At 42.3% G+C, this 14,087-nt stretch overlaps 1 protein-coding gene across 21 annotated transcripts in view; it reads left to right on the forward strand.

The window, feature by feature from the left end:
- Positions 1-13,691, forward strand: part of rims1b (regulating synaptic membrane exocytosis 1b) — an 88,492-nt gene extending 74,801 nt beyond the window's left edge. For all 21 annotated transcript variants that reach the window (XM_084365540.1, XM_084365558.1, XM_084365544.1 and 18 more), the window contains 6 exons: positions 1,293-1,507; positions 8,947-9,091; positions 9,824-9,927; positions 11,162-11,263; positions 11,508-11,647; positions 11,785-13,691. In XM_084365540.1, coding sequence (XP_084221666.1) covers positions 1,293-1,507; positions 8,947-9,091; positions 9,824-9,927; positions 11,162-11,263; positions 11,508-11,647; positions 11,785-12,003 — 925 coding nt within the window. In that variant the 3' untranslated portion in view covers positions 12,004-13,691. The remainder of the gene's footprint in view (positions 1-1,292; positions 1,508-8,946; positions 9,092-9,823; positions 9,928-11,161; positions 11,264-11,507; positions 11,648-11,784) is intronic.
- The last annotated feature ends 396 nt before the right edge of the window (positions 13,692-14,087 follow it).

Genomic DNA, 14,087 nt, shown 5'->3' on the forward strand with positions numbered 1-14,087 from the left:
AAAGTCAGGCCTCAGGTCAGTGTTCGCCCAGACTGGGATATTAATATCTGCATTCAGTGGATACTCTCACATCTGCTTCAGGACACTTTGATTATAGCTTATAGAAGTGAATGAGTACTCACAGCAGAACGAAAACACATTGAACCCTCATTATCCTCATTTATCACTGATGTTTTTCAACTCTTTCTTCCTGCTTGTACACTGCTTCACACTAGTTTCCAATAATCCATTGGTAATCTTCAGATTTCCTGCCTTTCATTGCATTTGTTTGCATATATTTACAATCACTTGCTGTATGATGACAATTTTGTATTTCAAAACATTGACACAATGAACACAATATTGTTCAAATTGAACAGTTGTATTGGCATTTGTTTGGTTACAGTGCAAACTGTACATTAATGCATATCATTTGCATTTTGTACAATATCTTTTGTCACTCTTGTTTTCTGTGCCTGTGTCAGTACGTGTGTTTATGTTTGTGCACATCCCTCTGCATGTCTCAGATCCCTACTTGCATGCATCCTGTGCTGTGACTGTCACGACCCCCTCCATCCTCCAGACCTGGACCCTCCCCTCCCATCCTCTCCTTCTGCTCCACGTCCTTCCCTCACCCCCCTGCAGGGGTCAGTGGAGAGGCCTCAAACCACCCTCCCCCTTCCCAGTCATTCCCTGGCTCCATTTGGCCACTGGACCGTGGCTTTCAGGGGCCCACTGGGAGAGGAGACTGTGGGTGATAGAGGCAGCGTAGCTGGGTTCTCCTGCAGCACTCTGACCCCCTCTGAGGGGATGGACATGCGGCGACTCCTCCGAACCCCTCGCAGGCAGAATCGAGCGCTGGGCGGTTTCTGCCAGCGTGTAGTGGCTCGTTTGAGAAGCATGAACTTGAGTACATGATATGATTGCCAGCTTTGGACTACCAGAACATTTTATTTTAGTCTTGAGATCTAAATCTCAAGGCCAGAATGACAACACAAACATCAAACAGCCAAAAACTAATGTTTTACTTTTAGACATTTGGTAGGATGTGTCACTTGTCTGTCATCATCAGTCCTCTTATTTGGGATACCAGATCTGTTATTTGATTTACATGCTGTCTGACTAAACATCAGTCCTCAACCACAGTCAGTCTGAATTTTTTTAGTTATCATCATCCATCCCTTCTTGCTGTTTTTATGTTTATGAAAAATGAAGCAAAATGAAGGTACAGTACAGAGGAAGTAAGAGAGACCTCAGTAACATCCCCACTCCATCACACCAGGTCGGTGTCACTCAGTTTCTTCTCTCTCCAGTCGGCAGTTACGATCGGTGGGCCGCAGCATGCTGAAGAGCTCCAGTGTGAGTGGAGAGATCTACACGCAGGAGCGCACCGACGGCAGCCAGTCAGACACAGCGCTGGGCACGGTTGGTGGTGGCAGCAAGAAGAGACGGTCCAGCCTCAGCGCACGTGTGGTGGCCATCGTTGGCAACCGCCGCAGCCGCAGCACTTCACAGATCAGCGGCCCCGGTGAGTGGTGACTGTATATCCCACTGGCTGTGTGTGATGTGAATTTGGAAAATTGCCCCCCAGCATATGATGGAGACGTAATATTTTATGTAAGAGTGATAAGAAGTATTCAGGAGTTGGTCTTCAAGTCAAGGGATGAGTATATACCACACTGCTGTTTGAGTGTTATGAAAGTATGTCAGGAAGGGTTTGCAGGCCCTTGGTTGAGAAACGCAGCATTCCTAATTTGAGCCATACATTATATCCTGGAGCCACTGATGAGGGTGGGCGGGGCAGCATCCTTCCATCTGAGCAGAACTGCACGTCTGTGTAATCATGCGCCACTCTGCAGATGTCAGATTGAGATCATTTCTCTCAGGGAAACCTAGAGGATGTTATTATATTTGATATAGTCTTAAAGACATCTACCCAGAATTTATGTAGTTGGGGGCACACCCAGTACATATGAATAAGAGTAGCATCGTTGTTTATACATTTATCGCACGTAGGGGTGATGTTAGGGTAGATACTAGATAGCTTAACCTTAGACATGTGAACCCTATGAACTACTGTAAAGAGCAGTAGGCAGTGTCTTGAACAGAATGATGAATTGTGTACTGTTAGAATTGAGTCCCATTGACCATCCGATAGTGTAAGGCTTAAGACCTGTTCCCAGGCTGTTTTTAAATTGTTTGGTATAATAGTAGTAGTGGGCCTTTAGAGAGAAAGAAACACGTCAATAGGGTTCGTGGCTGGTTCTTCAGGAAAACTAAGTAAGGTGGAACGTGCATACAGTGAGTCCAATATGTATTTGATCCCTTGCTGATTTTGCCGGTTTGCCCACTAATAAAGACATGATCAGTCTATAAATTTATGATAATATGTATTCAAACATGGAGAGACAAAATATCAAAAAGAAATTCCAGAAAATAACTTTAAAGAATATATTTTAATTAATTTGTATATCATTGAGGGAAATAAGTATTTGATCCCTCTGGCCAAACACACTCAATACTTAGTGGCAAAGCCTTTGTTTGCAAGCACAGCAGTGAGACGTTTTTTGTAGTTAACCACAAGTTTAGCACACACACCAGGTGGAATTTTGGCCCACTCTTCTTTGCAGATCCTCTCTAAATCATGAAGGTTGGTGGGCTGTCGCCTGGCCACTCTGACCTTCAGCTCCCTCCATAGATTTTCGATCGGATTGAGGTCCGGTGACTGGCTGGGCCATTCCATGACCTTGATGTGATGTTTCTTGAGCCAATCCTTTGTTGCCTTTGCTGTGTGCTTCGGGTCATTATCATGTTGGAAGACCCAACCACGGCCAATTTTCAGCTTCCTGGCAGAGGGGAGGAGGTTGTCCTTCAGGATTGTACGGTACATGGCTCCATCCATCTTCCCAGTGATGCGGTGAAGTAGCCCTGTACCCTTGGCGGAGAAACACCCCCAAAACATTATGCTTCCACCTCCATGCTTGACGGTGGGCACAGTGTTCTTGGGGTCATAAGCAGCATTTTTTTTCCTCCACACATGACGGGTAGAATTGAGGCCAAAAAGCTCAATTTTGGTCTCGTCCGACCACATAACTTTCTCCCAATAACTTGGTTCATCTTTCAGGTGATCATTGGCGTACTTAAGGCGCGCGTCCACATGTGCCTTCTTGAGAAGGGGTACCTTTCGGGCACTGCGGGATGTTAACCCATTGCTGCGCAAAGTGTTGCCTATTGTTTCCTTGCAAACTGTGGTCCCAGCTGCCTTCAGGTCATTTGCCAACTCCTGCCGAGTGGTTGCAGGATGATTTTTGACCGTTCTCAGAATCATTGCTACCCCACGAGGTGGAATCTTCTTAGGAGCACCGGACCGAGGTCTGTTGATGATCATGTTATGCTTTTTAAATTTTCTTACAATTGCACCAATGGTTGTTACCTTCAAATCCAACACCTTGCTAATCTTTTTGTACCCCATTCCAGCTTTGTGGAGATCAACAATCCTGACTCTGAGGTCCTGAGACAGCTCTTTGGTCTTCCCCATGGTGAACAGTTTGGAATCTGTCTGATTGTCTGATTCTGTGAACAGGTGTTTTTCACACGGGTGATTAGTGAGAACAGGTGGCTTCAGTTCAGGTAACAAGTCGATTGGGAGTGTCTACCTGGTCTGTAAAAGCCAGAACTCCTAATGAATACTAAGGGATCAAATACTTATTTCCCTCAATGAAATACAAATCAATTAATATATATTCCTTAGGTTCATTTTCTGGATTTTTTTTTTGATATTCTGTCTCTCCATGTTTGAATACATATTATCATAAATTTATAGACTGATCATGTCTTTATTAGTGGGCAAACCGGCAAAATCAGCAAGGGATCAAATACATATTGGACTCACTGTAGTGTCTGATCTGTATAACGGAAGAAATGTGTCTTTGGTAACTTATAACTATCTTACAACTGCTTGAATGAAATAAAGCATTTGTCTTTGAACATATCTTTGAGGGATCCAGTCCTTAGAAGTTAAGTCATGTTGAGAGGGGATGAAGAAATGGTTAGAGGTGACCGGGCTCAAAAGAGAAAAGTCTCTGTAGCCAAAGGTTCTCCTGAACTGAGCCTAAATTTGCAGGGTGTGACACACAACTGGATTGTCTATTGGTTTAGTCAAGTAGTGGTTAAGCGGTGCACAGAGGAGTGCAGGAAATTAAACCTCCTGGCCTGATCTTGACTCAAGAGATATCCATTCTGGACTATCAGGGTGGGGGGGCGGGGGGAATTGTTGTAATGGTGTTTTAACCTGGTTAGTAGGGTCACAACATTTTCTTTGACGAGATTTTTAAATCACCATGCGACTGCTACTCCCAGATAAGTGAATTGTCTTTCTTCAATTTGAAACGGTATATCACTATAGTCTAGGTCGAATGCTTCCCTATTTATTGGAAACAGTTCGTTTTTGTGTTTATCTTATATCCCGATATGAAACCGAACTGAGTGAACAGCGATAGTGCTGCTGGCATAGGTAACTTGGTCTGAGACATTTAGCAGAAGATCATCTGCATACAGAGATAATTTGTGTTCCAGACCATCCCTCTGGATACTGGCAATATCTACATTACAACAGAAAGTAATAGCAATCGGCTCAATAGCTAAGTCAAAGAGGATCAGACAGGGCAAAAGGTTAAGAGAATGTGTCATTAGTTTGAACAGTTGCGATGGGAGATGTGTATAACAATTTTATCCAAGCTATAAACGATGGCCCCAATCTGAATTTTCCTAAGACTGTGAATAAATACCTCCACTCGACTCGATCAAACGCCTTTTCAGCGTCTAAAGCTACAAAACATTCAGGGACATTTTCAGAGGGTGAAAAAGGGATGTCGATCCTTAACAAAGCCAAATCAGTTGATATTATTTGTGGGATGATGTCTTCTCATCTGTGTGCCAAGACCTGTGCTAGGATCTTAACATCTGAGTTCAAAAGCGATATGGGTCTCTATTAGTCGCATTCTGCTCGGTCCTTCCCCTTCTTAGCTATACATTGTTCATTTAAAGATGGGGGAGTGTACCCTCGGAGAGATTCCGACAGTTCAATTGTTAGTTGTTGGGTGACAAGTGCAGAGGGCCTATTAAAAAACTTGTCCGTAAGACCATCCAGTCCTGGTGACTTCCGGATTGTAGTGATGATATCACTATGGCTATTTCTGCTCAGGTCATAGGTGTTTCTAGTTTCTTAGCCAAATCAGGGGGGATTGTCAGATTAGGCACATGATTGATTTGCAGCAGGCCACTGGTGCACTTTGTATGCTTTTGTTGCCAGCATACAGCTGAGGTGATCATGGGTGAAGAGAGCTCCTGGGAGGTGATGTGTGATGTCATCAGAGGTGACAGTTCACTCCTCCCCATGTCCCTTCCAGATATCAAACTTTAATTTAACTTAAATTGTATTAAATCATAATTGATGTGTGTTAAGAGACTCAGGTTTACAGATTTGACAAGGTGGCACGCTCAGCTGTTTTAATGATAGCAAATATCAAATGCAGACTAATGACAGAGTAATGACTCTAAACACACCAGGACTCTCAGGGAGGGGTCCTGAAGACTGGCTGGGAGGTTTTCCAGTCACATGCAAATTAAAGTAGGGTTGATAATGCTACATCCCCCCTTCTGCAGCTCTGCAGCCGTCTCTGGCAGCGGAGGGGCGATCTGCAGGTGTGATCATCAACGTTAAGCAGATGGTCATAACAATACTTATCCTCGGGTGAATGGTTGATGCTTCCCTACTTTTCCTACCAATCTAATAGCTAGGGACCAACTGGTACTTTGCTGTACTGTTTGCATAAGTTCATAGGTTTGAAAAGATAGGTGAAAGGGATATGAATCTAAAAAGAGAAGACGACTAAGATCAACTATATTAAACTTTAAGACAAAGGTAACGAATAAGCTAAATTGGTTGGTTTAGCTAATCTTTCTTATTCTTTAAATCAACTATTAGTTAATGGTAGGTGTTACCTAGGGGTAATGTAATGTGGCTCAATAGACTTGGACCAAATGCGATACTTCAAAAGTCAAAGTGTTATCAGTTGGTTGAGCTTCATGCACCTGGGCTTTAACCATGAGCTTTGTCCTCTGACATTTTGCTTCTAATCTTAATGAGAATTTTTTTTTCTTTTACCCCAAAAGGTTCTTTAAAATTTGAGAAGGCAACTTCTAAATTTAGCTCTGTGCACAGGAATAATTTAATCATTGAGTGTATTCGCATACACTGAGGAGGAGTGTTTAACTTGGATGGGTTATGATAGCTGTAGGTGTTAGTGCTGCAAACAAATGAAAACAAATACAATCATACAAAAAAGCTCCTGAAATTTACACCGATAGCCCAATATGTGGAAGCCATGCTTTTCTTCCCAGCTTAGATGACCATGTCTTCACAGAATGGAAGACTAAGGGCATAAGGGACATCGGTGCCTTGTACATAAATGGCCACTTTATGTCGTTTGAGCAACGCACATATAATATCCTGGCCTCAGATACTTTCTTCAGATACTTGCAAATCACAGTTATGTAAGGGAAATTGTTTACTTGGAGGAAATATGTCCCCATAATGCACTTGACACTATCAACAAATTTGAAAAACAAAATGATTTTTCCTTCACGGTACAAAGACTCATGGATGCCAACACAGCTGCACTCAAACAGATGTGGGAGCTTGAGCTGGGGGTGAAGATAGATGACGAGTTTTGGGAGGAAAGTGGAAAAGTGTGCATAAATGTTCAGTCAACTCCAGACACAATCTGATACAGTTCAAAACAATGAACTTTTGAACTTGTAGTTGCGACTATCTCATTTAAAAAGAGGAACAGCAATATTTACAACTCCATCAAACAAAACGTGAACTAGATAAATGATTTCTGTAAAATTACAGTTCTGTATAACAACGCATTGCCCGCATTCTTCACCAGTAATGTCAGATCATAATTATAGCTCAAAATATTAGTATTAATATGGCATTAATATAGGTTATTATGCAGACTAATGATGAATCATCCCCAAATAATGAAGGGATGTTCTTTTTAAAGCAAAGGCTGAATGCTTGACTGTTTTTTTCTTATTGATTTTACAAATAATATGTTTCAGGGAGTTTCACAACTTCATGGCCAGTTAAGAGCTCCTCTCAGCTCAGCTCCCAGTCACACAACACAGTTTGGCTGGTCTGACTCCAGCATGCACTTTTACCACAGAACGGGTGTAAGACTCATGATGAAAGCCAAACACTGACCCCCTCCCCTCTTTGTAGTGGACATAAAAAGCTATTTGGCAACACTGGGCCTGAGGGGGTCTCCCGCTCTCTCTCCCTGATGTAGAGAGCATGGCCGCAGCCAGCTATGAGGTCACCGAGGTGCAGACCTCGGTAATTATTTCCTGAATATTAAAATTAAAAAAGCGGCGCTATATAACTGTACAAGTGTTGAAACGTCTGGTCAGTCCGTTAAGAGTCGGTATGGCAGCTCTACTTTTATTCATCTATTATTTTATGAATTAAAGCAGTAAGTGTGTCTGTTGTGTTAAAACTTAGGCGATAACAGTATCATTTTAACTTAATAGAGTTTAATAATGATGTAATATTTAGTTTGCAGCTGAGAGATACAAACTGTGAATACTGTCCTGATGTATATGAGGCATTTGGTCTAATCAGGAGATGATCATTTATCATTTCATCACAAATACATACAGACATGTGTTCACCTCTTTACCTTTACCCATAGAAGACTATCTGTGGTCAGTTTTCTTGAAATTACTCACGACTCATGTCATTTTTAGTACTCTACTTGAAGTTGAAAAAAACAGGGGAAAAAATGGAAAACAATAATCTGGACCTCACTAATTTCTAAAGCCTGACTACGGCCCTGGGAGAGAGGAGAGAGGAAACAGAGATAGTACAGAGATCAACCCTTAATATGAAAAACCTTCCCTGTTCATGATGGGTGAGAGTAACAACAGGTTCCATGATGATTCCGAAACATTTTATGGGACGTCATCTGTTGCTCGGGCTGTTTGAGTATTGTTGGTTACCTCACCTGCTTGATGTAAAAGCTGATCTCATGCTCTGCATAAAGGAGGCTACATTTGTCTCTATTCACCATATGTGCCAATATTATGAGTCAGAAGGTGGACACACCCCTGTCCGAGATGCCACACAGTGTTGTGTGTGTTGTTTTTCTGCCCAACAATTTCCTGTTTACTACTGATTACCAGATTCAGCAGGACGTGGGTGGGACTTTGGCCGTGCTTCAGACAGAGACATCAGAGACATCGCATTTAATGTGGAAACCCCATTGATAAATGTGCTCCGGAAGTTGGGCCATTCTTGATTCAAAGAAACATTTTGGGTTTAAAGGGGCACTCCACCAGTCCTTTTCTGTGAAAACAGTTTACAATGTCTCCTGTGGCTCTGGAGCCCAAACTGTACTACTGACTAAAAGTCTGTTTCCTAACAACAAGGGGTTTTGGTCTAAATGAAGCAACTTGTGTGGCATCAGTAGTGAAATGTGTTGAAGGAAAAGTTTAACACTTGGGACATAAGCTCATTTGCTTTCTTAAAGAGTAAAAAGATTAGAATGACACCACTCTCATGTCTGTATAGTGCAGCAGCTGGTTGACTTAGCTTAGCACAAAGACATAACAGGAGGACACAGCTAGCCTAACATATTGTATCTCATTTGTTTAATTCATTCAAATTCTTAAAATTCTACTGTGATTTGTCATCAGTTTTATACGAATTCTACAAACTACATGTACATTTCCAGTCTTTACGTTGAGACGCGATAGCTGTCGGCTGGCTTTAGCTTTAAATTTAGTAAACACACATGGGGATGTATTGATCTTCTCATCTAACTGTCTTTTACCCTTCCTCTACTGTCGACAGCATCTCTGACTACAATATTGTGATTTTCCAATTGCTCCTCTTCCATCCAGAGGGGAAGACTAAGAAGGAGAAGGGTGCACCCATCCAGAGGAGCACAGAGACTGGCATGGCGGTAGAACTGACCAGAAACATGAGCCGGCAGCCCAGCAGAGAGTCCAACAACGGCAGCATGAACAGTTGCAACTCTGAGGGGAAGTCAGTAAACCACACACTTCCTGTTCTGATCACTTTCAACCAACCAACCAAACACACTCTACATCTTCCTCCTCTATTTTTTCTTTTAAAGAGAATACATTCATTTCTGTCTGTGTCTATTTTACACTTCTACCCGTGTTTTCTTTATATATTCCCTTTTTCCTCAGTTTCAAATGGCAAATTTGACACTGTTAAAGCTACTGTAGCTTGAAATTAACTGCTGTCCCACCACACTGAAGCACCATCTTAAAAAATGATGTGGATGTGACAATAAAGTTTGTATGCCAGCATGTTCTGACGGATTACATTCAGGCGTACGCTGCCATTTCTGCGTGTACGTGTCAGGTGACTGACAGTTAACAGAGTGTAATATAATGAGCACGCTGAAAAAAACAATGCTCAGCTTGGGCTCACCCAGCTCAGTGAGGCGGCGATAAAATGCAAACTTTGACTTAATCAAATTATAGCCTGGAGTTTTCTGTGATGGATTATCTTGCTTGGCCAATTTTTTAGATGTTTTTCATGCTGTAAATAATGACTGGCAGCAAATGGGTTTCCCTGAAGGAAGTAGAATAAGCTCTGAAGTCTGACTGTGTGCAGACGCCACCAAGAGTAACTAGGAGGAGACCACTGATATTATTATTATCTTTAAAGAATCATCTCTGTCCTAAGGTGGATTTTGGTGGGTCCTATTGTCGTAACAAATTCATGTTTATGTGTTCTGTGTGCTAGTTTGATCTGGAATATGGGTGCCAGCAGTCAGTTCAGTGACTTCCTGGATGGCCTGGGACCAGCTCAGTTGGTGGGAAGGCAAACACTGGCTACTCCTGCTATAGGTAAGATACTGGTGATACTTCTCTCCTCTCCTAACCATAACCCTATAGTACAATATCACATAGTATAATACAATATGGGATGTAAGAGATAATAAAGTACAATATAACAAATAGAATGAAATGTTAAATGTAGTTAGGCAAGATTGTGGAAACCAGCAAGAGCAAGCAACATTTGTAGCTCTCACTAAATAGTTGGGAGATGTGTTCAACTAAATCCCTTTGCTTTTTTTAGTCTAATAAATAACTGTTAAATGTCACGATTATGTAAACACAAGCAACATAGCCGTCATAACCGTAACCTACCTCAGTCCTAAAGGCTACCCGGCACAGCAGTCACTCCTCACTGCTGTAGGTGTCTGCTTTGGCCTAACTGGGTTAGCCGCTAAATAAGTCTGTTGCTGCTCCAGAGCCTCCGTTGTTTTGCTCAGGGGCTGTGTGCTTTGTGCTACCAACTACTAAGTTAGCGGCTGAGTGACAGTCTGCCACTGCTGCCACTCACTTTTCCTTCTCTGACTTTGTGTGATGTGTGCTGCTGAGTTGGCTCCTGTACAACCAGTTTTCATGACTAATTGATCCAGCTAGCGTTACGTCATGTGTTGCGTATGAAAACAAATTCACTGCTGTAAATCTAGCAGGTTAGTGTTGGGAAATTGGCTGCACTCTCTCGGCCATTCTAGTGCGACTACCTAGCTAATAGCTTTAGCAATAAATCACCCAGCCTTGTGGAAGACTCTAGTTATGCACGGTGAGTGCTCGGGCAGTGTGTGCGCAGGCAGGTATGTAGGTAGACAGACAGGCGGCCTGTATAATCTTTTCATACGGCCGAATGAGACAATTAGATGGCTTCATTAGTGGCCTGCAACAGCAACAAATACTGAATGTTTTTTAATTTTATTTGTCAGAGCATTTGACTTATTGATTGCTGTCAGGATATTGAGAGCTTTTCTACTATGTCAACCCTAGCATTAATTCACATACCTTACCCTGTGGCCCACACTTTTCAAACACCTGCTAAAGCGAGTGAAACCTGTCACTCTCATCAGTGTTAATAACAGATCCAATAACACAATTTTTTTATGTGCAGAGTATGAAGTTACTGAAACCATCATGCTGTACTCTTTCTGTGCATGTTCATCTTGCAGCTGCCAGCACCTTTAACTCTGCAGTTACTGTCATTGCTCTTTTTCTCTTTGTATTAAACCAGTCATCTTTTTCACTTTTCTGTGTTTCCCAGGTGACATCCAGATTGGTATGATGGAGAAAAAGGGTCAACTGGAGGTGGAAGTCATCAGAGCTCGAGGACTCGTACAAAAGCCAGGGTCCAAATCCCTCCCTGGTGAGAACTTAACCGACCTCGAGATCACTCCCTCCCACTCAAGACATCACTCATACACTCCTTACATATCTGATAAACACTCGATGTTGGGGGAAATCCAGTTTATATACACCCTGCTGAAATTTGCTCTGTGCTTTTCCCTCCCATGAAGATATAATCATCTGTGAGATCTGATCTAGATCATCTTGGCGGGTCACTATGCTCCTTACTAATGGCTTTTTTATCGTTTTGTCTCTGCCTTCAGCTCCGTATGTCAAGGTCTATCTGCTGAATAATGGAGCGTACGTAGCCAAAAAGAAAACCAAGATTGCACGGAAAACACTTGACCCACTGTATCAGCAAGCACTGCTATTCGAGGAAAGCCCACAGGGTAAAGTCTTACAGGTGAGCAGAAGATACATTTGTCTTTGTCGCAAAGTTCAAAATGTTTTGGGGTTTTTTATATAAATTACTGATAAAAATATATTTTACTGGAGAAACTAGACGGCTATGTAATTTGACAGAAAATGATTTTCCTTCAGGTGATTGTATGGGGAGACTACGGCCGTATGGACCATAAAAGCTTCATGGGAGTTGCACAAATCCTATTGGAGGAACTGGACTTATCAAGCACAGTCATTGGTTGGTACAAGTTGTTTCCACCGTCCTCCTTGGTGGACCCGACACTTGCCTCCCTAACGCGGCGGGCTTCCCAGTCGTCACTCGACAGTTCCTCCGGGCCTCCTGGGGTCCGATCCTAGTGGACCAACAGCTCTACACCGCTCATTAAAAGTACTGTAGGGAGAAACAAACAAAAAAGATGGCGGAAATGTAGACCAACAACAATCAGAAACAGTCACAACGAGAAAGCTTTGTTGAGATCTGACAATCACTTCTGTCGCGGTTAATTTTGTCTGTTGTAGGGAGCGCCACATTTCAGTGTTTCATATCCATTCAAAGAAAAAGCTCATAGTTTTTCTCTGTGTACGCTGAAGACATAGTGCTGCCGACAGACTACAAGCAGGAACTCTCGAGACAGGAGACGAAAGAGTGTCAGAGAATCATATGAAGCAGGGTGGTTTTTAACTGAATCAATAATAGCAAAGAAATGTATGTTAAGCATCGGAATGTATGGGCTCGAGACTCAAGAGGTAATCACCCTCCACACCTGCAGGTGGCGCAGTCCTCTCTGTAGTGGCCTCCTCCAGGACCCCAACAGACTGCCAGCACTCCTGCACCCAGGCAGGGTGCTCCTGCGTGGGTACTCAGTCTGGAAGCACAGGGCCTTCTTCTGGTGCCTAGACCTTGGAGCCGCATCACTGGTCCCTCTCTTTCGAAAAATCCTTTTTTCAATATGTTTACCATGGCTGCTCTGAAGCCGCACTGTTTTAGCGTGTTTGCTTTGTCATTTCTTTCCCTTTGTTACTACTGGCACAAAATGTTTTTACAGTGTGTAAAATGCTCATGATAATGTTGTCAGTCTGATGTGTGCATGGAGAGTAAAAAAACGAAACAAGAGATAAAAAATGATATAAAAACTATTAAATGTCTGCAAGTGTTATGCAGGGGAGGGGGGACTGGTGATGATGACACAGCTTAGATTTTTACACTCTACAGTGAGATTAGCGTGCAGCGTTGTTTTCCTTGTTCCACCGCTGGCAAATGTCCAGGCCAGTTGTCTTTGTATAGATGTATATTAGGCCTCCCAGGAGGTTGACCAATAAATAAAATTTATGTCACTTTGAACTATCACAAGGTACAACATCACTGTAAAAGAGTTTAAAAAAGGAAATCTTTGTTCACCTACGCAAGAGCAAGATAGGACCGTCTAATTTTTCACATTTTTTAGGGATTGCGTTCCCTCACCCCAGCACGTTTCAGGTTTCTATCCAGCCCTTAGTTTACATTCTTTTGAAATTTAAACACAAGCACAAGAGCTTGATTTTTTTACAACAAAAAGTTTAACTTTTTGAGAAAAACACATAGTTAAAAAAAAGAAAAAAAGAAACAATCCCGTCTCTGGTTCTGTTCATTTCTTTGTCTAGATGTTAAGGAAACAGACAAACAAGCAGAGAAGAAGAATCGCTCGCAGTTTTCCTCGGGCATATCTGCGAATGTGAAAGTAACCAATCAGACTGATCTGTCGGGACACCAAACACCAATGCTCATCCTCTGTTCGGCCTGCAGACTCCTCCCACCGGGAGAGATTTGGGGCCAGCATGACTTTGGAACCTGTTCCAAGCTGCATGCACATTTTTGTAAAATGAAACAGATACAGAAAAAAAGATACTGAACTAGATACGTGTGTTAGTTCCACATACTGTAGGGCCGCTTGTATGTTGCATGCAGTTGTACAGTTTGCTCGTACTTGAATATTAAAGAGATAAAACCAAGAAACCGAAGCCATTCCCATTTACGCAAAGACATTTGAACTCAACTGCAGTCTATTCCACGTCCCTCAGTCCGGTGCTGAATGTCTCTCAAACTAAATCCCAAGATTACGTTGATGTCTTTCCTCAACCCTCTGGAAGATGTACTGTACTGTACAGTAGTACTGAGCAGACCTCACAGCCTCTCTTACTGTTACTCCACATCGTTGTATACCTCCAAGGGGCTGAGATGATGTATGAATAAATATGTACAAATCAGATCCACTTAAATGGAAATATAAATTATGTTTCAACATAATGATTCAGATATGCTAACACATGAACTGTTAAGTTATATAAAGAATAAATGCAGATGCACAGAGAGTCATACACTGTAAATACTCAACAGCTATTCACTGGGCTTTCATTGGGTTCAGTGATACTTGCAAAGATACTTGCCAAGTCATATAATGAGG

Source organism: Pagrus pagrus (genome assembly GCF_965226575.1).
Source record: "Pagrus pagrus genome assembly, chromosome: 2".
NCBI lineage: Eukaryota > Metazoa > Chordata > Actinopteri > Spariformes > Sparidae > Pagrus > Pagrus pagrus.